The sequence below is a fragment of the Colossoma macropomum genome, unplaced genomic scaffold (assembly GCF_904425465.1).
Source record: "Colossoma macropomum unplaced genomic scaffold, Colossoma_macropomum, whole genome shotgun sequence".
Lineage (NCBI taxonomy): Eukaryota > Metazoa > Chordata > Actinopteri > Characiformes > Serrasalmidae > Colossoma > Colossoma macropomum.
The window spans coordinates 8,961,170-8,989,168 of record NW_023494808.1 but is presented as its reverse complement, the minus strand read 5'-3'; the positions used below and the strand labels follow the sequence as shown (position 1 = coordinate 8,989,168).

Genomic DNA, 27,999 nt, shown 5'->3' with positions numbered 1-27,999 from the left:
AAAGGAGGCCCCATATTAATGTTCATGCTTTTAGAATAGGATGTTCAATGTCTTAGAGGGATGATGGTCAGGTGTCCACAAACTTTTGGCCATATTGTGTATTTCTAAGTATTTTACATACACACAAAAAATCCAACCAAATTCTAAAAGCCTATTCCTTTAATTGTTGAGTCTTCAATCGTTTTTCTGTAATTTTCAGTTATCTGAAGTAGTTCTGAAATTCACGACTGTAGCTTTAATTCTCGTGGAGATCTATATTCATATAAAGTTTAATACATGATCACACGAATCAGCGCCTTCAGAAGACCCTGATGAGATGGACGAGGCGTAGAATCCAGTTGAAATCTGCAAGAAAGTTAAGACGACGACGAAGGCAATTACAGACTTCTTAAAATCTTAATTTAATAATTTACATACAGCCTTTAGCATGCATTCAACCACAAAACAGGTTTTCAGGCAAAAATCTCAAAAAGCATTTTATAATATACTCATAAAAGTAGAAACACTTTGATCAAAATTCTGAAACAAACAGCAATGCCACTGTTTAAAGATTTAAATAAAAGCTTAGGTTTGTTCCCAGTGTGGCTATAAACTATCACATTTTTCCTCTGAATACTGAGGCCCTTTCAAAGCAACCAAAGAAAGAAAGAAGAAGAAGTACGTAATTAAATCATACCGTAACACAGGCTAAAAACGTTATATATATTTTTTTCAGTGATATCAAATCCTGTTTAATTCAAATACTATTGTAAAAAAGTAGTGTTTTTTTCTCTTTTTTGTCTCGTTTATCATTGCACTCTTGTTATTGTTTGGTTTCAAATCACACGTACACGCTATGTATTGCCATGCATCAGATACTTCAGTCACATTAAATGCAGCAGAGGCCTATGTGGCCTTTAGGTCATGAGGTCATGCACACAGAGATTCAGCTGATCTCTGTCAGCCTGGCAGGACAGAGGGAAGCCCACAGTGACTCTAATGAGACCTGGGAGGCACAAGTTTCACAAAGCAAGACTATTCAGTAAACTGGTGATGACTTCCTAATAGGAGTGTTTTAACTTCTTCTCCTATTGGACAGATGTGACTCAAAGGCCAGCATTTTCAACCTAATCTCCATCTGCCTGGTCTGTAATGATACGGTCACTTCACCTGTACTTAGAAATGAAACGAAAGCCCAACTCGAAACTGCATTACAACAGAAGCCAAAGGGCAGCTGCTTAATTCCATCAGTAAAGCATCTGAATGAGCCAATCCATGAATTCTTCAGTTAAAAGCATTTGTGAATTAACTGTATAATCGCTTGTAAAATCGGTGCTACATACCAGCGCCCTTCAGCCATCAGGGATCAAAGTATTGGTGGTGTGGTATGGTAATAAATGTTGGTATAGGTTTAATAAATTAGGTGTTACCAGACTATAAATCACTTCTTAAAATAATACAGAGGCTAAAGCTCACTGTGAAGTCAGGCTACAGGCTCCTAGTAAGAAGAATAGAAGAATATTTAAATCCTTCATTTCATCAAGCATGTATTTGGTTTCAGTGTCACTCCAAAAATGTTTTGCTGCGTCTCGCGGCGACGCTGCTCGCTTATTTCTGGTACCGCCATCTGTTTTCACACATGCGCAGACTGAGAAATCCAAAAGAAATCAGAGTAAGTAGAGTTCACATGCACTGAGAAATCTGATTATTGAGCTAAAATCCAGATCGGATTTCTTAATCGTATTTCTAGACCTTACTCCGATCCAAGAAATCAGAGTGTGCTGTTTAGATGACCATTTCAATAATCAGATAACTGCAGAAATCCGATTATAATCAGATTATTGAGTGCATGTAAACACACTGTCTGTGGTTTTAAATAGTAGAATATAGATTCGGCAGATAGACATCAGGTTGAAAAAACAGGAGTACTCTTTTCAGCTATCAGGCTAACTGAGAAAGCTTACTTTGTGAAATGATTCCCTGGACTTGTATTAACTGTTCTAGCAGGCCTAGAGTTCAACAATCCCAGAAAAAAGAACACAATTATATGGGTAAAGAAAGTCTTTATCTTGTGCGGACTGCAGATTTCTTCAGTGTTGGAGAGAAGCTGTAGAACTTCAAATTCGTTCTAGATTCGCCCAGACCGGGCGAGGGTTCTGTTCTAGAATTGGAACTCGTTTTAGATCTCAGGCTCATTCTGGAACACAGGCTCATCATCCACCACCAGGTGGCACTCCATCACTGTTCCACTAGGCTCTCAGAAGGCTAGTTAATGCTTAGTCCAACCCACATTCACACTGCGTTCTCTATGAGAGGCACTTTCAGCTGAAGGGTCAGTTGGGGGTTCGGAGGACAAAAGTAGCTTCCCCTGCACCAACTTCCCCCCCGCTCTCAAAGCTCCACCCCATCCTTAAGAAAATAGATTTCATTGTCTGATATACAGCACCAGTCAACAGTTCGGACACCTACTCATGGAGCCTTTCTACTGTTTCACATTTCAGGTTCAACAAAGCAATGAAATAAGACATGGAATTAAGCAGTAATTGAAAAGGTGTTAAATAGGGGATTCCACTGATTTGGTAACATTTCTGCATAATTAAGATGTGAACAGAGTCATTCAGAGTGCTTCTCTGTTTTGGAGAAACTTACCGAGTCAGAACTATACTATAAAAGCATGATATGGTTGTAAATACGCTTTCTAATGTCTGAGACATTGTTTCACAATAGTTCTGAGAAGATTTTGGCCTAAAATGTACTATTTTTTAAAAAGGTACATTCAGGTATTATATGGCAAAACAGTCCCCAAAGAATACTTAATTTCCACCATCCATAATTGCCATCATCAACATCACAAATTAAACTGAAGACTTGTGTAGATTCACAGGTGGTTTTTGGATAATAAATAAAATTATATATATATATGTAGGTTCCTGTTTCCTATCACCACCACTGTAAAGAAATCAGAGTCAGTAAGTTTCTCTATAATGAACCATTTCACATCAAACCACTCTCAATGACTGTGTTTATCTCGACTGAATATGTTATTACATGTGCCTTTAACGTCAATTTTATTTTTGTGTTAGAAACACATTTCAAGCAGTTAAAGGGCCCATATCCTACATTTTGTTCAGTGTTTGACTTTTTCTCTTGGTCCACATATGTTTATGTGGTGTTTTGCATCAAAAATTGCACTGATTCATTTTTACTTGCCCAACCTTAAATTTTGTTACTGTGCCTTTAGTACTAATATATACATGTTCTAATTGGCTGCCCTGTATCGTGCCTCGTTCAAAAAAGGTGCACTGCTGTAGACTGAATAGGTTTATATATGTAAATATGTGAAAATGGTCTGTTTTTACAGCTTTGTTTCCATATATGGACGGGCGAATGAATTGTACGACTTAAATTTATTACAGTTTATGCACTACATTAAACTCTTTCATTTCCAAACGGTAAGGAAAATCCAGTTTTCCATGATATGGGCCCTTTAAGCATAAGCATTTTGATCTAAATGTCTTTACAATTATGAAAAACATACATTCAGTCTGAACGTTTGACTGGTGCTATATGCAGTGCATGTACGGGGTTATACACACACACATTAAAAATATACCACATGCTCATTTATACTGATATAAACATACACTTTCATCATTTCACCTCCAGATGAGCATGGTCTGTGAGCCTGAATATCAGGACCCTGTTGACCAAACAAGACAAATTAACACAAACAACCGAAAATAAACAGATAACAGTGAAGAGAGCACTATACAGTCACCTAACACAAACCGTTCCATGTGATTATTTTTAGTTCATAAAACGTTGAAAAAGCACCTTCCCAGTTTGCATATTTGATTTTTGTTTTAATATTGATAAGTTCTCTAAATGGCTGCTGTGTAGCCCTCTTGATTGCTAAACATAATGGACATAACTTGGTCCTTCCTTTGGTCCTCATTAGGAGCAAATGTACACTCAGGGACGGCCTTTGGTCATTTCACGTCTTATTCAGATCTTTCAGGAACAGAGTGGATTTTTCCTTTCATTCTTATTCCTTATTTTGTCATTCCATCCTCCGTCCATCCACTAATGTAAGGAGTGAAACGATGACTCTAAAAATAACGTCTCTCTCTTCAGTGTCTATGAAGTAAATGTTTAGACCTGCATCAATCTCTCTCTCTCTCTCTCTCTCTCTCTCTCTCTCTCTTTCTCTCTCTCTCTCTCTCTCTCTTTCTCTCTCTCTATCTATCTATCTATCTTTCTCCCACCCCCAGTACTTTCCTCATATGTTCATATACCACGTAGGAGATGCTGACAGCGGGGATGACCTTAAGGAAGTTTGGGGCGATTCCGCGGTAAAGCCCCACCACGCCCTCCTGAGCCACGATGCTGCGGAACAGAGACAGCATGGAGAGCTGAGGACCTCCCTTCACTGAGGCTGAGAGAGAGAGAGAGGGAGAGAGAGGGAGGGATCAATTTTCCTCTTTTTTTACACTCTTTTACACTCTTATGACTTAGTTCTTAGTAGACAACATTGCACAGTCTATCATATTAACATCCATCCTTCAATTTACCCATCCATCCAATCTAATCCAACCATCCATCCAATCAGTCCTATTCTATCAATTCCATCTGTCCATCCATCCATCATCCATTCACCCATCATCCTTCCATAGAATCTTTATCCAAATATCCAATCCAATCCGTCAATTAATCAACTCATTCATCCATTACTCCACCCACGCAAACATCCATCCATCCTTCCAAACCAATCCGATCCAATCCATCCATTCGTCAGTCATCCGCCCACTTATCTATCCTTCAACAGAATCCAGTCAAACATCCATCTAGCGACAATTGAGCCCTGGCAGTGAAAACAAGTATACGTGAATTTTTTTAAAGTATATTATGTCGTTGTTTGATGCCCTATATTTGAAATAAAGGTGTCACTAAAATGTAAACAAAGCACAGTTTGGTTTTTTAATGTACGAGGCTGTACAAGATAAAACAGAAAACATAACTGATAATCCTAATAAGTGTGGAATGGTTCGTATATGGTTTTTCGTTGAATGGGCTCAATCAATCAATCAATCAATCAATCAATCCAATCCACCCATCCAATCCAATTCATTCATCCATCCATCCATCCATTCAATTCAATCAATTAACCCTTGTGTAGTGTTCAGGTCTCTGTGACCCATTTTCAATGTTTACCAAAAGAAAAAATGATGTGGTTTATTATTATTTCACACTCAGTTTCTTGTCCTTTGCTCATTTTCTGTGAAGAACATATAAAATAACCCATTTTCAGTGACGTCACTCTGTTCACCCCCCACACATTTATATTACACATGTGGTGTTGGGTGAACCCATGGGGAATAAAAGTGTGGAGGTGCTGTGTCCTTCAGAGTGTGTGTGTGTGTGTGTGTGTGTGTGTGAGGGTGGACAGCAAAGACAGGCTGCTGACTGGCTACAGCTGCTAAAGGAGAACCCAACGCTGGACACTAGTGATACTTTATACATCTGGCATTTTTACTGTTGTGGCTGTATTGATTTAAAAACAATAATGCGGTGGGTCCACCAGACCACTGAGTAACAAACACATCAACACCACTGACAATCATCCACCCACCATCCGTCCATCCAGCTATTAATCAATCAATTCAATCATTTCATCCCTCCTTCTCACCCTGAGCCTGCATTCGTGTGCGTATAAGGGCAAGCGGGTAGGAGGCTAGCTGGCCACACGTGCTCGAAACAGTTCCGCAGCCCACCAGCACCAAAACACCTGGATCAGTCGAATCACCCCTGTGTCTCTGCAACCATGCGTTCTTTAGAGTCTGAGAGAGAGAGAGAGAGAGAGAGAGAGAGAGAGAAATTCAGTCCACACTAATGTAATGGATTCACAATGAAGGGCTCTAAATCCCAATCCATTAAACCGCAGCTCTGCTCTCCACTCTCAGAAGCTATTCAGCATTTTTATCATGACCCTAATAGTTGCCTAACATTTAATATGAAATGTGTTCTCTGCTATTATACTGTCATTTTCTTTTGTACAAATAACATCAGTCATTCACAGGCATTAAAGATAAGTGCTCACAACATATTAAAAGCAGCACACACACACAAAACACAAACACACCTCATAGACGGCCAGGTCGATGCCTGCGTAGGGGATGATGCCCAGTATGTTGGGGATGTAGCCCTTATAGAACGCTTGCACGCCCTCCTTCTGCAGGATCTGCCGAGCGCAGTCCACCACACTTGAGTACTGACCAGTTTTGCGCAGCGTCAGGCGAGTCTTTAGCACCTACACAGGAAAGACAGACAGAGAGATTTGTTCGTATTCCAATGTGAGCAATTCAACTTATTTGTTATGAAACTTTACATGAGCTGAATGAGCTGAGAGCAGGATAGACTGAGCAGTGCTGTGGCTTAAAGGACTGGAGCTGAGTAACAACGCTGGATTCATTTCAGAGAAAGAAGAAACACAGCAAATCACACTGAAGCACAGGGCCTGAGATTATATACAGCCAAAAAATAGACCTGCCACAATTATTACATAATAGCCTGATAGCAGTTATTTGAGGTGCTCACAGTTATAAAAGCTGATCGCAGTTATTTTCCAGTCATTAGCTTTCACACTAACACTATACTGAGGACCAGCAATCTTAAAGATACATGCCATTCACATAAGCCTTCAATGACAGCACACATACACCTACATAAGCATTTCTTACTTCAACATGCCCTTAGGCCAAGTTTTAACGCTTTCCCAATCATATGTTTACATCACAGCAAACAGAATGTGAATTGAACGTGTTTTCATTGAGGCAAACACTAGTAAACTAAAGAAAGCAGAAACACATGAGGCACATCATGGGTTTTACCAGTGAAACTTCTAACTTCTGACTGGTGCTATATACTCAGCGATGAATAATGTTTGTTTATTAACAAATTAATAACAACTTTAGAGGGCAGCGATGAGTCATTCTTTTAATTTGAGCTCAAACTGTGTCTGTCGTCAGCAAGATGTGACATACTGGGGGGGTCCCAGGGGGATCCAGCGCCCTCTATTTAACCCTTTGGACCCCCTGAAAGCCTCAAAATCACATTTTTCGGGGATCCCAAAAAAGAAACGACTGAGAGAAGCAGTGCACTGCGATGTTGAGCAGAAGCAGGCATGTGTGAGGTTATGCTGAAGATCACTTTTGTAGCTCTGACTGGATTGTGGTATCACTATTATGGTCCTCTGCATAATATGATGGGTTGCAAACAGTGTCGGAGTGTGCGTGTGTGGAGGGTGGCTCTTATGTGTGATGCTGGTCAGAAGTACGGTGGCATGGTTTTTGTTTGCCGATTGAGCTGCATATACATGTATGATGCGATTTATCTAGTGATGTTAGGCTCGGAGTATGTAGTAGAATTCTAAACTGTTCATTTATATTTCATAATACCAAAGTAAGACTAAAATGTTCAGCCCACAGTGGAACATAGGTGTCTCTTTGCCCCTTGAAACTGAGTTACAAGGAATAGTGGTTGAAATCTTCACTATGAAATGGAACAACCCTGAAATAAAGAACATCACTTCATTAACAGCTACTAGCGCTGCTCTGTAGGCGACCCTGCCAGTCTGCAGTGACAGCAGAGGAGGGTAAAGTTCAACAACCTCAATACTGGCTTTAGTTACATTTAGTGCTTCATACGCCTTCAAAGAGGGGCAATTATTTATTGTCGCCCACCCCTAATTCTTCAGTGATATGAAGCTGAAGTTAGATATTCACTTGATTCTTGTTTCAATTTTCTCGTTCCACCTTAAATGGAGCAGCAGTTCTGATGCCAGGGGCACCAGAATGTAACTGCTGCACCATTTAAGGTGGAACAGGAAATTTAGCTGGCTAGCTACTGAGATATCAGCAAACTACTAGTGATTTTTATGCTTGTTATGAAGAAAAGGACCACAATACACTGAAATGACATTAAACTAATAATACAGTGGTTATCGTGGTATTTTAACAGAAAAATACTCATGTTTGTGGGTTTCTTTGGTCTCTTGCGCAACCATCTCGCCGGTTTTGCTTTTTTCTCATAACACTCTGTTTAGAGTGAGTCTCGGAAAAACCTCAGTTTGGAGGGCCATATAGCCCTAACACTTTGCCCTACCCCCCTATCCCAACAAAAACCGGGACACCCTACCCCATGAACGCACAAAACGGAGGGGTAGGGCTAAGTGGTGGGGCGAGGGGTGAAACGGGATTGGGCCATTGTCTGCTATTACTTTATTACAGTGATTTCCAGCCCTGGTCCTGGATTATCACTGTCTTGCACATTTTTGTGTTTTCCTGCTCTAACACAGCCACTTTAACTAAGGAAGGGTTTGTTAATTAGTTGGACCAGCTGTTATAATGACAATAACAAAAATAGCTGCAATCAGCAATACGAGGGTCCAAGCACAAATCAGTACAGTGAGGCCAGTAGGTGCCAGTACAGGGCTTTTTCTCAGACACAAGATTAATGTTGGGCAGTCAGAGGTCTCAGAAAGGCCTCCATTGGTCATGACTGTCCAAAGGGGTCTTCAAAGACGTCTTACTGAGAAATAACTGACACACAACTCATAAGCCTGTAAACAGGGTTGATTTTGAGAAGGAACAGAACTGCTTAATTATGTATGTAGCTATGAAAAACGGTCGCATGTTTCCTGATGACATTAGGTAGAGGTAACATGTACAAAGTGGAAAGCCAGAGTCCTAAAATTGAACCTTGTGGGACTCAACAAGAAATCTTAACATGCTTGATGAATGCTAGAGAAGGGGGGGGGACTCCAGGACCAAGGTTAGAATCCACTGTTTTATTACAATCTTGCTGAGAGAGAGGGAAAAAAAAGCCCGGTGCCTCTGAACAAAAGCCTGTTGCATGTACGAGTACATTTGTTGACAGTCGTGATCAAGTGTCTGTGTAAGAGCAAGGCCACAATAGGCAGTGGCCCTGAAACTCATGGTTGTGTGTCTGTCTGCCTTTGTGTGTGTGTGTGTGTGTGTGTGTGTGTGTGTGTGTGTTCAGTTTCACTCTGCCTTTAATACTTTCCTGTTTGGCTGCGATCCTGAGCTGCTAATAGTCACGCAGTTCAGGAACAAATAGCCCAACCAACACTAATACTGCCTCTACTTTCTATTGTTTAGAGTCACCTAGTATTTCTCAGACTTCTGCATATCAGATTACAGCAGCTAAAGAGTATAATAATTAATCAAATGTTTGTGTGTTCTCTGCTCAAAACCGATTAGGGCCTTGTATTGATCCATGCTCTGCCCACAAATGTGTTTATAATGGGAAACTGTAGTGCACAAGATGTCGAGACAAGATGTTATAAAGGAGGAGGAGAAATTAATGGGAAAGGTTGTGGTGCTCAACGTAGCATCTGCTTACTGGGAAAACATCATCCTTCAATAAAAAGAGCCAACCAGCTTGTCTGTAAATCCACAAGCCGGAAAAACCCTCCCTCACATTTTTTGTGTGTTATTTGAGCCAAATGCCTCAAACTACTACTATATTATTGTCAAATTTTGCCAGTGATTTTAAAAATGTTTTTGAAACTATGTGGCTTTTGCTTTCAGGTTTATAGGTCTCTCTGTGTTTAAGCCAAGTCTCAGTTATCATCAGAACATGCAAAATCATTTGCATCAGACTATTACAATGTTTGTTTAGAGTCACAACATAACGTTGAGTTTCCAGTTTAAAATGCTACACTACTCTTTTGGATTTATGTAACTGAAGCTAAAGTTGGCTCAGTTTCACAACAAAAAACAAAACTCTCTGAATTTACAGTCGAAGTCATACGTTTACATACACCTTAGCCACATTCATTTAAGCTCAGTTTTTCACAATTCCTGACTTAAATTGTTTAACTTGGGTCAAATGTTTGGGGTAGCCTTCCACAAGCTTGTCCCAATAAGTTGTTGGAACTTTGGCCCATTTCTCCTGACAGAACTGGTGTAACTGAGTCAGGTCTGTCGGAACTGAGATAAGGGCTTTCTGATGGCCACTCCATTACCTTCATTTTGTTGTTCCTAAGCCATGTTGCCACAACTTTGGAAGCATGCTTGGGGTCACTGTCCATTTGGAAGACACACTTGCACCCAAGCTTTAACTTCCTGGCTGATGTCTTGAGATGTTGCTTCAATATCTTCACGTAATTTTTCTTCCTCATAATGCTATCTATATTGTGAAATGCACCAGTTTTTCCTGCAGCAAAGCACCCCCACAACATGATGCTGCCACCACCATGCTTCAGGGAGGGGATGGTGTTTTTTGGCTTGCAAGCCTCCCCCTTTTTCCTTTAACATAATGATGGTCATTATGGCCAGACAGTTCCATTTGTATTTCATCAGACCAGAGGACATCTCTCCAGGAAGTAAGATCTTTGTGCCCATGTACAGCTGCAAACAGTCACCTGGCTTTTTTTATGGCAGTTTTGGAGCAGCGGCTTCTTCCTTGCTGAGCAGGCTTTCAGGTCATGTCGATATAGGAAACGTTTTACTGTTGATACAGAGACTTTTGTAACCGTTTCCTCCAGCATCTTCACAACGTCGTTTGTTTTGTATTTTTCGCACCAAAGTATGTTTATTTTTAGGAGACAGAATGCCTTCCTGACCCATGCGATGGCTGTATGGTCCCATGTTGTTTAAACTTGCATACTATTCTTTGAACGTGGATGAACGTGGTACCTTTGGGAATTGCTCCCAAGGATGTACCAGACTTGTGGAAGTCCACAGTTCTTTTTCTGATGTCTTGGCTGATTTTCTTTTATTGTCCCAAGATTTCAAGCAAAGAAGCAAGTAGGCCTTGAAGGTAGGCCTTAAAATACTGCCACGGGTGCACCTCCACCTAACTCAAATGATGTCAATTAGCCTAAAGCCATGTTATCGTTTTCTGGAATTTTCCAAGCTATTTAAAGGCACAGTCAACTTGGTGTATGTAAACTTCTGACCCACTGGAATACGGATACAGTGAATTATAAGTGAAATTATCTGTTTGTTGGGACATTTGTTGGGAAAGCTGCTTGTGTCATGTACAAAGCAGATATCCTTAATAACATGTTAAAACTAACTATAAGTGGTTGACATGGAATCTGTGGAGGGAATAAATATGAGCTTTAATGACTTCAACCTAAGTGTATGTATACTTATCACTTCAACTCTATGTACTTTGACAAAAAAGTGCTCAACGATTTCTCATTAGGTTGAGCAAGACTTTTGCTGGTGTTCTATGAAACTTACACAGCCTCACAACAGTTGCTCCAAAAAATAAACATTTCAAGGTGGCGCACGGATAGATCAACTGCCTAATGAGCTCAATCAGATCAATTAAAAATGCTGACATGTATAAAGCACAGTGTTAATTATGATTTGTAATATATTATGGCATAACATTTTAAAGGGGTGAATAATGCTTTGTTTCAAAATCATGAAATGGTTCTTAAGAATGAATGGACTGTGTTTGTGTGTGTGTGTGTGTGTGTGTGTGTGTGTGTGTGTGTGTGTGTGTGTGCGTACCTCCATAGGATATATAATAGTCTGTGCAGTGGCTCCTGCTAGTGATCCTGCGATGAATCTCTCCTGCACTTTTAGACTGCCTCCATCTTTACTGCCATGTATCAGCCTCTTAATCTGCAGAGAGAGGCATGTGGGTGGGAGAAGAAAGGAGGACAGGAGGGAAAAATGGATTTAATGTTACCCACGGAAGAGTCAGTTAAAATTGTTATAACAGTAGTTCACAAAAAAGAAAAAAAACTCAAACATTTACATAATTATCCTCTAATCCCAAATATATTAAATCATCCAAGACATGTTTGATGTCTGAAGTTCGCTTGTTTTGTTTTGCACTGGAGCTCTGAGGCTAATGTTGCTATGAAGCAATGGGAGGTTATACCTCACTGATTAGCATTGTGCTAACTGTGGGCCTAAATCTTTAAACACTTGTTTCAAACCCTGTTGAGTTGTTACACTGTTATCTATAAAAACAGACAAAAGCTCTTAGTATAACTAAAATCAGTCCTTATTGTTGTTGATTTCTATACAGTCGTATGCAAAAGCTTCCATTAAATTATTTCCATGTTTTGTTGATTTTGTAAGTGAAAATAAGTTAGAAAACAATAAGACAATATAAGAAAACACTGCTGCACATTTTAATACACAATTACTGTTTATTTGCTGAATTTAACATTTTGAAAAAAAAAAAATTAATAATAAAATTGTGCCCTAACTTTCGCACAGGCCAGATTTTATGTTATTTTTTTCCCTTATATGTTAATTTCAGCAAATAAACTGTAATTGTGAATTAAAACTGTGTTTTCTGTAAAAGATGTGTTAACAAAACATGTAATTTGAACAAGAGCACACAAACGTTTTCATACGACTGTACTCAACAGTATTTCACATCAGCCAGGACTCTATGTGAGTGTGTATGAGTGATCAAGACAGACAGAACCACTGACCTGTTCATACGCGAGGAACTTGATGGCTGTTTCTGGGGCGATTTTGAGGACATTAATTCCATTTCCCCTCCAAAGGGCTCTGAGCCCACCCTCCTTTACCATGTCCTTTAGACCTTTCCACACGCTGCCCTTATCAGAGCTCTGACCATGAACCTACACACATACACCAAATATTAATATAAACACACACCATAAACACTCATTATCCGAGCCCTGAAGGTCACCCTGCACACAGGTGCTCTGCAAACATTAACAACTGCCTTAAGTCAACAGCATACCTGCTTATCAGAACTCTGACTGCGTACCTCAACACACGCTTGTATTACTGTATGTGTTACATTACCCCTTTACTGAAGCTAACTGATCTGTTTTGTAAAATATAATCTGAAGATTTGTGAGTGAAAAAAAGCATTCTTCCTTGTGAAGAGCAGCCAAGCGTCCCCACAATGACAAAAGGTCGATGTCTTCATCATCCTGGGCATATTTGGTCCTCGTGAAGTGATAAATACACATACATAGACCCGTGAAGTTGTGTGTCATGCCCATAGGAACTCCAGATTTAAGCAGATTTCTCTATGGGCGAAATGGTGTTTTTGAAAATCACCGCTATTACGTCCTGTAATAAAAAAAAACAAAAACGCTCTAAAACGGATACGCTTTTGTTCTGTGCACATTTTTCTCCAGAATGTCACTGAATCCTCTAAATCAGGGGTGTCAAACTCAACCACTAAAAGGGCCATATTAAAAAACCTCAGCAAATCCATGGGCCAGCTATTTAATTTTTACTTTAACATTTCGCCATGACCCAAACTGGCCATTGTTTATTCAAAATATGCCAAAAGTGCAACAGCAAAATAGACATTGAATACTTACTCAAAAATAATTCTAAATAAAAATAAATTGTTTTGGGTACTTTTTGCTTGACTAGACACCAGGCATCTTTTCTTTTTGTGTAACTGCAGGCCCACATATTGTTGCTGGGGGTCAGAAGGCACATTATGTTGCAGTGCCCCATGGGGACTGTAGTTCATCTCAGGGTGAAACGGGATAATTTCGTCTGCCAAATAGAACTGTGTCACAAGAGAAAAGTGAACAGATGAAGGTTCTGACCTGTAGGAAGACTTTGAGTCGGTCCAGTGGGAGCTGTGCCTGTTCTGGACACAGATCCAGCCATTGCTCCGGCCATCAGCTGCCTCCACACAAACCCTGACTTTCGCTCCTTCTCTGAGAACTCATCAGGAACCGTCAGGTGCTCTCCAATGTCCAAGATCTACACACACACAATGCATATGTCAAAGGAGGAATGGCTGAAGAAGAGAGAAAGATTTAGACAGACAAGCATAGAGAGAGAAATTCAATGTTATCCCTCTCTGGCCTGATCACATTTACCACCCAAACGCTGTTCAGAAGTAGAACAGATTATTATGCTGCATTATCTGGAATGGTCAACTTATCATATGCGCTCTGCTCCATATAATGAGCCTAGTTTCACACTGTTGTGTCTCTACTGTATAGTAACTTTGAGCATTTTTCCACGGCACGTTCAAAAACAAAAACCGACCGAAACTAGAACCAACGGAACTTATGTTTCTAGTTCTAGAAGCTGGAACTGCCAGTATAACAGCGATTAATGATTTAATTTTCTTTGTCATTTTATGCTATAATGCTTGCTTGTTTATCGGATGAAATTACATGACTCTGCGCCGTTCTGTGCTCAAACAAACACCCATAATTACACAGAAATGAAGTGTGAAAATATGAGCAAAACCTGTTCTCCTAAACGCTGATATTACTTTATGTCCAGGTTTGCTTTTACTAGGTGATGATTCTAATGTAACTAAAATTCACAGCAAAAAAGAGTTTTAATGGCAGCATGAACAAAAAGTCCACTCTGAAGGGTTGGTTTATGCCAAATAGTCTTTACCTTGTCATTGCTATTTTTTAGATTCTTGTTTTGGAACGGGCTACAACTAGATTTCACAAGGTGAAGGCTGCCACAATTCAGGATTGGTCAAATGCAATAGCTTTGTGGGGCCAGAGTATTCTAATTTAGTTTAATGTTTCTTTTATATTTCATTGTTTGATTGCTGGTCTATGGGCATGATGCGGATACTAACATAACACCCCCCCCCCCAAAATGTCTGTTTGTGTTTTTTGTGTTGCATTTATATATATATATATATATATATATATATATACACACACATTCTGGGGCACTTACTGGTGATGTAATAGTGCTCAGTGAACTTATCATCACTTGTAAGAATAAAGACTTGTCATTGGCTTCTGCTGTGTTACTAAACACAGAGGAGAACATCCTAAAGTACCATTAGATCTTGTTGGTACAAATCTTGAACAGGCATCAAAAGCCATGAAACTGGAATCTTTGGTTCTGGTCCAGTGGCCAACAGAAAAAGAACAGTTCTGTTTATCCAGTGCCAAAAATTCTGGCATTTTATGCAGTGGAAAAATGCCCTTAGTGTATTGTACTGCAGAATCTTGCATAATTGCACTGTGTGTAGTCTATGTGTTGGTCCCTTGTACCATGTGGTCAAGTAAACACTGGGCATACACACCGATCTGGCATAAATTATGACCACCTCCTTGTTTCTACACTCATTGTCCATTTTATCAGCTCCACTTACTATATAGGTGCACTTTGTAGTTCTACAATTACAGACTGTAGACTGTTCTTCAGTGGTCAGGACCCCCATGGACCCTCACAGAGCAGGTACTATTTGGGTGGTGGATCATTCTCAGCACTGCAGTAACACTGACGTGGTGGTGGTGTGTTAGTGTGTGTTGTGCTGGTACGAGTGGATCAGAGCAGTACTGCTGGAGTTTTTAAACACTGTGTCCACTCACTGTCCACTCTATTAGACACTCCTACCTTGTCAGTCCACCTTGTAGATGTAAAGTCAGAGACGATAGCTCATCTGCTGCTGCACAGTTTGTGTTGGTCATCCTCTAGTCCTTCATCAGTGGTCACAGGGCGCTGCCCACAGGACACTGTTGGCTGGATATTTTGGTTGGTGGACTATTCTCAGTCCAGCAGTGACACTGAGGTGTTTAAAAACTCCAGCAGCACTGCTGTGTCTGATCCACTCAGACCAGCACAACACACACTAACACACCACCACCACATCAGTGTTACTGCAGTGCTGAGAATGATCCTCCACCCAAATAGTGCCTGCTCTCTGAGGGTCCATGGGGGTCCTGACCACTGAAGAACAGGGTAAAAGAGGTCCAACAAAGTATGCAGAGAAACAGATGGACTACAGTCTGTAACTGTAGAACTACAAAGTGCACCTATATAGTAAGTGGAGCTGATAAAATGGACAATGAGCGTAGAAACAAGGACCTGGTCATAATGTTATGCCTGATCGGTGCATATATGACAAATAAAGACGCCTATTCAGCTGTATACAGGATAAGAGTGGGATGACAAATTATGTTGTGTCTTAATCTTGAACTTGTCTGTGTAGATTATGAATCAGTGTGTAGGAGTATGTTTGAATGTGGTACGACTGACCACAGAGCGCTTCCAGTAGTGAGCGATGTCCTCCATGCTGTGCAGAGGGTTAAACAGAAAATGGTCGCGCCACTCCACCCAGTCGATGGTCATAGTGCCGTCTTTATCCATACTGAAAAAAAAAAAAACGCAAAAACATAGCTACATAAAAGGAAATGCCATAATGACATCTTTGTCTACATAATAACATAAACGTAGATAAGAAAATTACATAGATAAGATACATAGATAAACATAGATAAGAAACTACATATTACTATTATGTCCTCCTTATCAGTGCTGTAAAAGGAGTCTCTAAACAAACACACACACACACACACACACACACACACCTTTGTAGGATTTTGGATGCTTCCTCATAAGTAACATCCACTCCTACAGCGTGTAATGACAGCTGGATCTCTCCGACATCTATCTGACCTGAAAAACAAACCCAGAAACAAACGTGTACACAATCAGACTGTGTTATGCATGATCGCACTTATGCAGCCCTCTCTAATAACAGAACTCTGGACTCTAAAGGGGCAATTACAGGGCTAACACTAACTCTAATGCAGAAGGCAACACTGTGGGTGGAGGTGCTAACCGTCGTTGTTTGCGGTCCAGGCCGCTGAACATGAGTCTAAGGCGTTTCTCATGTGTGCACAGGTACTGCGTGAACTCCTCAAAGTCCAGCTGGCCATCTTGATTAGTGTCCCCCGCTCGAACAATCTGCTGTGGGACAGGGCAGAAGAGAAGAAAAGAGAAGAGAAAAAGAAGGAGAGGGACAAAGAGAAAGAGCAGGAGAAGGTGGGGGGAAGGAGGGAGGCCCAGATCGATTAGGAATGGAGGGATGAGGAGGGGAAGGGGAGCAGGGCGAGGAGAAAAGCGAGTTACACGATGCAAAGCTGAGGTCACACAGGCCACATGACCCTCCACCATGCTAATAGCCAACAATGTCCACCCAGAAGACATTCAGAACCAGGAGAACGCAGCAGCACATCAACACGCTGCTAATGATCAACATTTTAGTTCATCAGAAACATATCGCTGCTGACGGAACAAAACCTCGTATCTCCGAAATGGTAACTTTACAGGAGAAATAAAAATCATACTTTACTTTTAATGTAAGTCAGTGGAACCAGAATTTGTTCCAAGTCATTTTGGGTTGTTTCTTTTGGTCCATTCATCATGAAATGTAAAGGACAACAGGTATTTTCAAATTATGTCAAAAACTGGAAAACGTCAAAAATGGAGATACAAGGTTTTCTTCTGACAGCAGCGACATAACCAGGCAAACAGGCTGAGGAGCCGAGAGGCTTCACACTGAGGAACATGGAGTCAGAAAGGAATAGATTCATAAATAAATTTGCAGTTTCCTCTTTACTCTAAATGTAGTTCATCAGGTATGTCTGGTGTCTTAAGTCTGATTCTTTAGTTTGACACTGGAGCTATGAGGCTCATGTAGCTAACAAGTAATGGAAGATTATACCAGAGCCGGTTTATGAGGAGTCTGGCCTCTTCCTATTTCCTCCGTTGTATCAAAAAACAGGACTGCTAAACAGCAGAGGGCGCCCGTGAGCGAGTCCTCAATGAACGGGAGTGAATGGCTCAACGGCTAAAAACAAAAAATTTTAAATAGTTTCTAATCACTTTCCTTTAATTTTAGAAAGTAGAAGGATGTATTTCACTAAAAAAGAAGAAATCTCACCTGTATGTTTCCTTTTTCTACAGAAAACGGGTTTTTGGCAGCAGAAGGTGGGCATTACTGCTAGAGCGTGATGATTGATTGGCGAGCGGAGCAGCTCATTGGTTGTTTGCGCTCACTGACGTCATGAACGTACATGAGGCACCGTTTTAAACTCCTATAACTTGAGTTTAAAAGCTCTTAAAAACATAACAGCGGTGTTAAAATGTTTTATGCTGCTCTGTATTCAGGAAATGATTCTATTCTTTTACATTAAAAATGTTTAAGCGTTTATAAACTATGATTTTGCTCAAATGCTCCATATCAACCCATTCATTCTGGACTCTAGTGTTTGAGAAAGCCAGAAGAAATTGCAGAGTGGGAATTCTCTGCTTATACCTCACCGACTAGCATCATGCTAACTGCATGACATCACATGCTTGCCACAAATGGTGTTGAGCTGTTGTGTAATCTCTAATAAACTGTGGTTTCTGACATGCTACTTTCAGCAAACAAGGACAAAAGTGCCTTAGCATTGCTAAAAAACAGTATTTTTACAGTATATTTTTATGTATTTTGCTTTATTTTTATACACTGTTTGTTATACAGTTAGCAAGTCTATATTCCACCATCTAGCATCTGCAGTTTGCGCCAAACATGTCTTACCTGATTGTCAACATTTAGAGTAAGAGAACATTTAAATTGCCAATTATTATCCTATAATGATCAACCAGTTAGATAATCCTTATTTCTACTACAACACCCAGAGGAATGCTGAATTACATGTGTTGTGGAAAACCTCTTCTGTATATTACACCCACTCTGCTTGTAGGCCTTTCAAAATCTATGTATCATCCTGATACAGTTCTGGCATCTGACCTTTAGCTCTCGTGTCTAGACACTTTTACTTACTGTACTGCCTGTTTAATGCTTCGTTTAAAGGTGCGATATACTGACTTGAGATTCACAACACTTAATTCAACAATCCGTCTATCTATACAAACAACACAGCCACTTTTATTTGAAAGCCTAACAAAATCTCTCACCATGCAAATTTAACCCCAGGCAGTATTTACATATCAGGTTGCCCAAACCTTTTTGGCACGGAGGACTGATATGCAGCCTGAGCCAAACAGTTCTGTATTGCACAACACAAGCCAGCGTGTAAAACCCGCATTATTACTGGAGCAGGAAAAGTCTGGCCTGGCAGCCCAAACAAACACTCTTCACAGCCAAATCTGTCCTGCGGGTCACGTTTTGGGCAGCCCAGGTTTATCAGTATGAATGGGGATAAGCAGAGACTATGACTAAAAGAATACTTCACCCAAAAAAGGAAAAGACTATTAATAATACATCCAAGCTGATGTCGTCAATTAGGATTCAGTACAAATGAAATCATAGTAGCTGATCCCCACTCGCTAGCAGCTGTGTTAGCATGTTCGGGGTTGTTTTCTTGAATTTCTGGTTATTAGTCTTATTAACTAGGCTCACTTGCTGCAGTGTCAAAGTCATGAAGTGTCTTAAGTTTGCTTCTTTAGTTCTGCCTTAACTAACAAGTAATGGAAGCTCGTACCCCTTGAATTAGCACTGCATGCCTAAATCATCACACAGCTGTCGTAAATAGGGTATAACTCTTGCGTGACGCTGTATGACATACTGGTATTTATAAAAATGGTCAAAAGTACAACCAAAAAAGTTGGGACGCTGTGCAGAATGTAAATAAAAATAGGATGCAATGATCTGCAAATCACGTAAACCATATTTTTAAAGGAAAATATTACAAAGAAAACATATCAAATGTTGAAACTGAGAAATTTTATTGTTTTTTGAAAAACATATGCCCATTTTGCATTTGATGACAACAAACGTTCCAAAAAAGTTGGGACGGGGGCCTGTTTACCACTGTGTTTCATCACCACTTCTTTTAACAACACTCTGTAAGCGTTTGGGAACTGAGGAGACACTGCTGTAGTTTTGAAAGTGAAATGTTTTCCTGTTCTTGTTTGATATTAGATTTCAGCTGCTTATCAGTTCTTTTAATGTTATTATGTACTGCAGATGATGAAAAGCAAAAGTTCTTTGCTATGAATTGTTGCACTATTTGATCGTGCAGTCTTTCAGAGTGGTGAACCCCTCCCCATCTTTACTTCTGAAAGACTCAGCCTCTCTGAGATGCTCTTTTATACATTATCATGTTACTGACCTGTTGTCAATCAACCACCAGGTGTTTTTTTAGCATTACACAACTTTCCCAGCCTTTTGTTGCCCCCCATCCCAACTTTTTTGGAACGTGTTGTTGGCATCAAATTCAAAATGGGCAAATATCTTTCAAAAAACGATAAAATTCCAGTTTCAACATTTGACATGTTGTCTTTGTGCTATTTTCAATGAAATATAGGGTTTAAATGATTTGCACTTCATTGCATTTTGTTTTTATTTACATTTTGCACAGCGTCCCAACTTTTTTGGAAATGCGGTCGTACACTGCACAGCTATAAACAGTAGTAGCTGTAACCTGGACACTGGTACTGATACTGACTAACTCTTATATAAACCCTGTGAGATGCCTTTACTCTTTAAACAGTCGCCCCAGCCTGTAGCTGCGTTCTCTACAGAGCCGCGCTGGAACACAGCGGACCGGAGAACCGGCCTGTCACAGTGTGGGTGATAATTAGCAGTCTGGTATGTGTGGGTTAAAAACGCGAGCGTGTAGGAGATTTAACACATTTAAATGGTGCTCTGTCTCCGTCTCTCCCTCCTTCCTCCATCTCACTCTCGATCGCTCTCTTTTCTCTCCCTCTTTCATCCCTCTCTACCACTCTCTCCCCTTTTTCTCTCTTTAGTTTTTCCCTCTCTCTCCTTTGTTCCTTGTCCCTTTTTTCCTTTTCCTTTCTTTCCCTCTCTCTTTTCCTCTCCTTCTTTCTTTTCCCTATTACTCTATCTCTCTTTCCTCAATCTTTTTACCCCATCTCACTCACCCTTTCTCTTTCTCCTGTCTTTTTTCACGTCCCCTTTCTTTTTTTCCTCAGTCTTGTTTGTTTCTTTTTTCCCCTCTTTCTTTCTTTGCTCCTCTTTGTTTCATCACTCTCTTTTTTTTATATCTTGCCTTATTGTATCTCTCTTCACTACCTCTCTTTTTTGGTCTCCCCTTTTCCACTCTCCCCTCCTTCTTCTCTCCCGTTTGTCCTTGTGTCTTCTTTCTTTCTTTCACTTACTTTCTTACTTCTTTGTTTCCTCTCGCTTTTTTCCACTCTCTCAATCCTTCACCACCTCTCACTTGCCCTTTCTCTGTTCTCTCTCCGTCTTTCCTCCCTTTCTGTTTCTTCTCCCTTCTTCCCCCTCTCTCGCTCTCTTTCTGTTTCTTCTCACTTGCTCTCCACTCTCACTTGCCCTTTCTGTCGTCTCTCTCCGTCTTTCCTCCCTTTCTCTGATTCTTCTCCCTTCATCCTTCTCGCTCTGTCTCTCTCTCCACTATCTTTCTTTCCACACGCTCTCTTATGTCTCTCTTTCCTCGCTTTCCCTCTTTTTTCTTTCCCTCTCTCTTTATCCCTTCCCTCATCCCTCTCTCACTCTTCTCACTTCTCTTGCTTTCTTTCTCTTACTCTCTGGTTCTTCTCCTTCTTTCTTTCTATCTTTCTTTCTCTCCCTCTGTTTTCTCTCCTTCTTTCTTTCTTTCCCTGTTTCCTCTCCTTCTTTCTTTCTCCTTCTCTCTCCCTGTTTCCTCTCCTTCTTTCTTTCTTTCTATCTTTCTTTCTCTCCTTTTGTTTCCTCTCCTTCTTTCTTTCTTTCTCTCCCTCTGTTTCATCTCCTTCTTTTCTATCTTTCTTTCCACACTCTCATTTATCTCTCTCTTTATCTCTTTCTTCATTTTCTCTTTTTTTCTCTGTCTTCTCTTTTCATTTATCTCTCTCCCTTTATACCTTCCCTCTCTCTTTTTCTCCTTCGTCCTTCTCTCTCTTCTCACCTCTCATGCTTTCTTTCTCTCCCTCTCGGTTTCCTCTCCTTCTTTATCTCTTTCTATTTTTCCTTTCTCTCTCACTGCTCTTTGCTCACACATGGAGGAGATCCAAGTATCTGACCTTTTATCTTCCAGTGCTGTTCAGTGTGTGTGTGTGTGTGTGTGTGTGTGCGCGCGCGCGTGTGTGTGTGTGCATGTGTGTGTGTGTGTGTGTGAGTAGGCGAGTGAATGAGGAAGAAGACAGCGGGGGTCACTTTACACTCCTTACCTGTCACGTTTAGCTCCACATGCACGTGCTCACTCATTTTACACAGCGATGAACAGACACACATGCTGACAAACAGACACACACAGATGGGCCGAAGGCGGGCGAAGCAACTTGTTACCAAACACCACAAGCACATTTCTGTCTCAGTGTCAAACCACTCTTAACACAACACTGACAAAGCCATCGCAAGAAAGACCAGCGTCTGTTATGTAGGCCAACAAACACATGCAGCTCTCTGCAGTCAGTACGCCGAGCAGCACAGCGGGTACAGTTTTGAAGACGACAGCTTAGGGGTGGGAGGTATACGGGTAAACAAGCGTGCCATGGTATGAATTTAGTTCACAGTGGTGGTGATAGGAACCGAACGTCCAAACGCAGTGTAAAAATGTTTTACCACCATTAAAACACACATTTAGGTTTCTATTAGATAGTGAATAAAATGGCTACATCTGTGTTGTAGACACTGCGACCCCTGCGACACCTCCTATCACCACCACTATAAAGGCATAAAGGAGTCTGTAAGTGTCTCTATAATAAACACTTTCACATCAAACCACTCTGAATGACTCTGTTTACATCTCAGATTTTCTGGCATGAATAGCTTTTAAAAAAATACATCTTATGCTAAAACCTTCTTAAAAATATAGTAAAACAGTGTCTCAGTCATCAGGCAGTGAATTCATAACCATTTCATGTAGTCACTTTCTGTGATGGAGCTTTTAGAGGCATTAAACTCTTCAGACGTCTGCTTCCTATCACCACCACTGTGAACCATTCTGGCTCTGTTCGTTCACTACAACGGAGCATTTCACACTAAACCACTCTGAATGACTTTGTTTACATCTCATCGACTGAACTGTTAAAATATTTTGAAATTTTTGGTGTAATTCTCCTCTAACACCAGACGTAGTAAACCACAAATGGCTCTGCCGCAATAAACTAAACAAGAACCACTTAACCAATTCTTATAAGCTCAGTATGATTAAACTTTCACACTGTTTACACTGTTGGTGCAAATTATTACCATGAGATGTGAGACAGATGTGCTTTTTCACTCTAGTTTTGCTATTATAATTAATCCTCTACTGCACACATTTTTTGGCATAAAATGGTCCTTGATTTATGTTTTTGGACCTGTTTATTAAATTCAAAAACATTACAAAAAATAATAGTAATAACGTGTGCAGGGGACCTTTTGGAGTATGTTGCCTTGAGGTAACATTGTGCGACAATGGGAGGAAATGGTACAGAGCCGTGTCCCATGAAGTGGGAAGACCTGGCTTGTGACTGGCTAAAACCATTCCACTGTCACAAAATGTTGCTTCTAGGCAACAAACATATTTCTGCAGGTTTAAACGCGCCCACTAAGAGATAGTATGACGAAGACCATGGATTTTTTATCGACTTACTAAAACTTTTCTCTGTATCGTTAACCCTATCATTGTATTTAAATACGTACAATGTCATTGTAAAGTGAGGAAAATTAGTTCGTTGCCCTGAAGCAACATCATGGTATAGAGGGTTAACATCATTATGTCAAATGAAGTGTTTTATCACAATATAGCAAAACCAATTTTTATTTTTTTTTATTCTAATAATAAACACTATTATCGCCACTGTAATCAGTACTTTTATTGATATTTTGGTTTATCTTTTGGGCATAGCATGTCCAGAGATAAACATCACCCTCCCCTACGACAGCTGCAGTATCGTATTTCATTAGCTTTTAAAAACATGTACATCTGAGTGTCTTATTCAGTGACACCAATAACCCTCTCGATACTCCAAATACAATTTCATATCAAGAAAGAAGGGGCGCAAGTGTGTTTCTGCTCTTTACACCATAGTGAGTCCTCATTTACCAAAGTCTGATCCAGTCAATCAGGGCTGGGTTTCCCAAAAGCTTCTAAGCACAAAGATGATTCTTAAATGGTAGAGCGAGCATCACACTGAACACTCTCCCCACCAGTTAAGACCATCTTAACGCTAAGATGTTTTTGGGAAACTGGGCCGGGATCAACAGCGACATTACAGGTAAGCAGTTCTTGAGAAAAGTTACCTGGTTTTACACTCCAGACACATTAACGCTGCAGCCAAACACCGTCGCGGACTTTGAATCGAGAAGTCCTGATAAACACACGTTATCCGAGTCACTGTCAGTGTGTATGTGTTATTATGTGTGTCTTGGCCGGCCTTTTACCCTCGTTTACTGTGTATTCTATCAAAGCCAGAATCAATACAGCCGATTAATACTACACCACAGTCAGCAATAACTGGGATGGCTGAGATAATAATAATGAGACTGATAAGGAATCCTATTATAGCAATTCTTTGTTGTATGTATATATATATATATATATATTTCACTTCTCTTGTTAATACACACTGTGCAATATATCACTACTGTAAGGATGTAATGATGCACTTTGGACTGTAAATACTGCTGCTATTCCTAGACCTCCTATCTCCAAAATGGTAACTTTACAGGAGAAGGAAAAAACCTACTTTACTTTTAATGTAAGTCAATGGAACCAGAGTTTTTTCAATGTGATTTTGGGTCGTTTCTTTTAGTCCATTCATCATGTAATTTACACACAATGTAAAGATCAACAGGTATTTTCAAATTATGTCAAAAACTGAAAAACGACAAAAATAGAGATACGAGGTTTTCTTCCGACAACAGTGATATGCAAATAGATATACTTTTATTCCTACTCTCTCATACTTTAACGTATGTCTATTTTGTGTTATTTCTGCCGAACGTATTTATGTGCAATTACATGTCTTGCTACTGTAACACTGCAATTTCCCTTTGGGATCAATAAAGTTTATCTATCTATATGTATGTACGTATGTGTGCATATATCACTCATTTAATGTTGATATATCTCTTTAATTGTAACATTATAAATACATGCAACGGTGAGTATTTATTTCACATTAAAGCTGCTCGGGCTAATGGTCGCGTTCATGTGTATAATCCCAGTCCGTGAACATCTGGATTAGCCGTACATCTGAACTGCAGCACAAAACAGAGTCACATGGTTTGCTGGCATCTGCGGCACGCAAATGTTCTGGTAGGTTTTCTTTTCCCACCCGTATTCCGACAAAACCCGCCCTCCGGCGCTGGGATTGGCTGCTGGGGTCTCGTCTCCTGGGCTACGATTGGCCAACAGTTCACACTCCTGTCAGTATGAACCGCCGGCCATGCCAAGCGCTCTAGAACGGTGGGAGTAGAGGTGGGCGATACGGCTAAAATATCACGATATTTCAAGACATTTTCACGATATATGATATGCATCACGATATTTAGTTTTTTTCTGAGATTTAATAAACTGGAACAGACAAAAGAGAACCACATATATAGAACCACATATAAAAATACCGCAATAATAATAACAGTAATAATCTTAACAAATCCACAAGTAAGCTCATTAGTGGTTCTATTTAGAACCATTTCATGCTTAATGGTTCTTTGCATGGTGAAACGGCTCTTCAGATTGATTCTATATAGAACCTTTTTGAAAATGGTTCTATATAGCACCAACAAGGATTCTTCTATTGTTACAATCTTGACATTGCATACAAAAGCAGAACCTTTTTGGTGCTCTATACAACTATTTTCTAAAGGTTCTATACAGAACCATACTTAACACATTCTTCATCAATCTGAAGAACCATATTACCATACAAATAACCATTTAAGCATGAAATGGTTCTAAATAAAACCACTCCCTTTACTAAAGAACCCTTGAAGAGCCATCTTTTTTGAGTGTAGAACATTAAGGGTGGTCTTTAATGCTGCTTTGGTGTGGTTAAAGGTGCAGTGTATAAAATTTAGTGGCATCTAGTGCATACTGGAATCCCCCTCCCTGGCCCCTCCCTTTCCAAGCGTGTAGTAGAATCTATGGTGGCCGTCAGGTTTTTGTTTCTTTGACGACGAGGATTCACCCCCCCCCCACCGCTTTTGCTTGTGCTAAATAACGTATATGATCCTCTGTTTGACAACAATTGGGGTCTCAAACTTTTCACAACACAAGGGGCTCATTGTAAGCTAACAACATCACAACGAATCGTAGTTACAGGTGATTATAAACATACTATTATAAAACTGATAGTTCCGGTCCTAAAATCTGATTGGCTCAGCCACGTTCGAAGCTGTTGTAAAATCTACGATATACCACGGCTATGACCGCTTCACAACTCTGTATTACTGCGCCACGGCACGAAAAACCCTACTGCTGTTAATGGATTAACCTTTGACTCCGAGTATACTGATGAAATAACACCTTTTTTTTTAAACTAGTTACTTATGTCACCTGAATGTCTTACACACTTCAAATGTTGGTGTTTCAGTCAGACGTAGAATCAAACCCAGGCTGAATCCCAAACGGCTCTGTACTCCCTAAATAGTGTTCTAGCTATGAAAGTTCAGAAATTCTAGCCTCTACAGCCAAACAGTGCATCATGTATCGAGTGTGTCTCAGTCCCAGATGACCATTTCTCAGCTGTATTTTACTCTGTTGGGCTGCAGGATCCAGTATATAAATTTCTACATAGTGCACTATGTAGGGAGCAGGGACCCGTTTGTGATTCAGCCCCAGTGTGAGAAGATAGGCGCTAAAATATTGGTGCTAAATAAGATAATTTGGTATCAAAAAGTACTTATAAAGCGAAGGTTTTCCCATTACACAGTGCTGTGTTATCATACATTCACTGTTATACGAATAATCATGAAATGACCGCAATATACAGCGATGGGCGACCGAACGTTCTCCTCATTCAGCGCCCATGGGTGCTTGGCAACAATACCTAAGTGATACTCTAAGTGAGCTACAGTTTTTGGTGGAATACTTGTTTATGTTGATTATTATTAATAATAACTTAAATTCTGAAAATCGTTCATCATATTTCATGTTGGCCACTAATTTATAAAGGTTTCTTTCACTCTGCTTCGCGTCATGCCTAACAACACCCTTCCCGTGATAAAATCACAGTAACGCACAGCCTCTCTCGGCTTATTGCTTTAATGAAAACATTGCTTTAATGTACAACATTCAATTCCTGCTAACAGGCCCGCCTAAATCTTACACACTGCACCTTTAAGCGGCTCTTTCTCCACGAACGCTCTTTAAAAAGCCTTTAAACAGGCTTCTCAGTCAGAGCGCCCAATCAGAGCCGAGCTTAGCGTAAGAGGGCGTGGCTTTCCTGAATACGGGTGGAGAATAAAAAAAAACGTCGCACGCTGGCAGAGCCTATAGTAACCTGTGGGCTTCACTTGTCGCCTGTTTTTGTGCATTTAGCCTGCTCCCCACCCCTCTACCTATAAACGCGCTCGCGTGCGGCCCTGTGTCCGGTGAGCGGTAAACCGTACCTCTTCCACGGAGGTGTTAGGAAGCAGTCCCCGCGCTGCGAGCCCCGTCCTCAGCTCCGCAATGTCGATCCGCCCGTCCTTGTTCAAGTCCAGCTCCTCGAACAGCTCGGCCCACAGCCGCTCTCGGTCGGGCTCCACCTCGGCGTCCTGGCACCAGGCCCGGCTCCAGACCCCCCTCCAGCCTGGCTGACCCATCGGTGGCCCGCCCGGGAAAGCCGCCTAGGTTAGGGCGTCTGCCTTCTCCTTCGCCTTGCGGCTGCTTTCACCCTCCACTAGCGGAAAAACATCGCGGCTCGGCCGAAAAGGAGGCAGAGCCGTTAGAAAAGGCACAAATAACGGAAAAGAGTGTTTAAGTTTGAACCTTCAATAACGTTCTTTTTGCTGTCCGCGTGCGTTCTACGTTCCGCGGGCTGGCGTTCTGCCGCGTCACAGCGGGTGGCTGTGTTTTTTTTTCTTCAGGTTCCAAAACCAGGAAGCTCTCGAGCTGAATTGACTCCAACAAACGCGCCGTGTCGTTTCTTCTCGCTCCCGGCTCTCAGACCGCCGCAGCTCCCTCCGTTCACCGTTCACCGCCCAGCCGCCCTCGCGGAGCGCCAGCTCTGACCGACCCCCCGCCCGGCTGCCTTGGCTGGAGCGGACTGAGCTCGGACGCCTGTGCGAAACGAGTCTGCGTGTCTTCCGTTGCCGTTCTCGGCTCGTGTTTCCCCGCAGTGCCTTAGGAAAGCAGAGCGGGCT

The 27,999-nt window shown here is 40.9% G+C and overlaps 1 protein-coding gene across 1 annotated transcript; it reads right to left on the bottom strand.

Annotated features, from left to right (window-relative positions):
• Positions 1–380: 380 nt before the first annotated feature.
• On the bottom strand, positions 381–27,999 carry slc25a23a (solute carrier family 25 member 23a). The gene is given in 12 exon segments (XM_036557169.1): positions 381–4,414; positions 5,666–5,816; positions 6,119–6,286; positions 11,526–11,639; positions 12,467–12,619; positions 13,577–13,606; positions 13,608–13,736; positions 15,999–16,110; positions 16,331–16,418; positions 16,585–16,594; positions 16,596–16,712; positions 27,265–27,999. Coding segments are annotated over 12 exon segments (1,452 nt in total). The 5' UTR covers positions 27,460–27,999; the 3' UTR covers positions 381–4,229.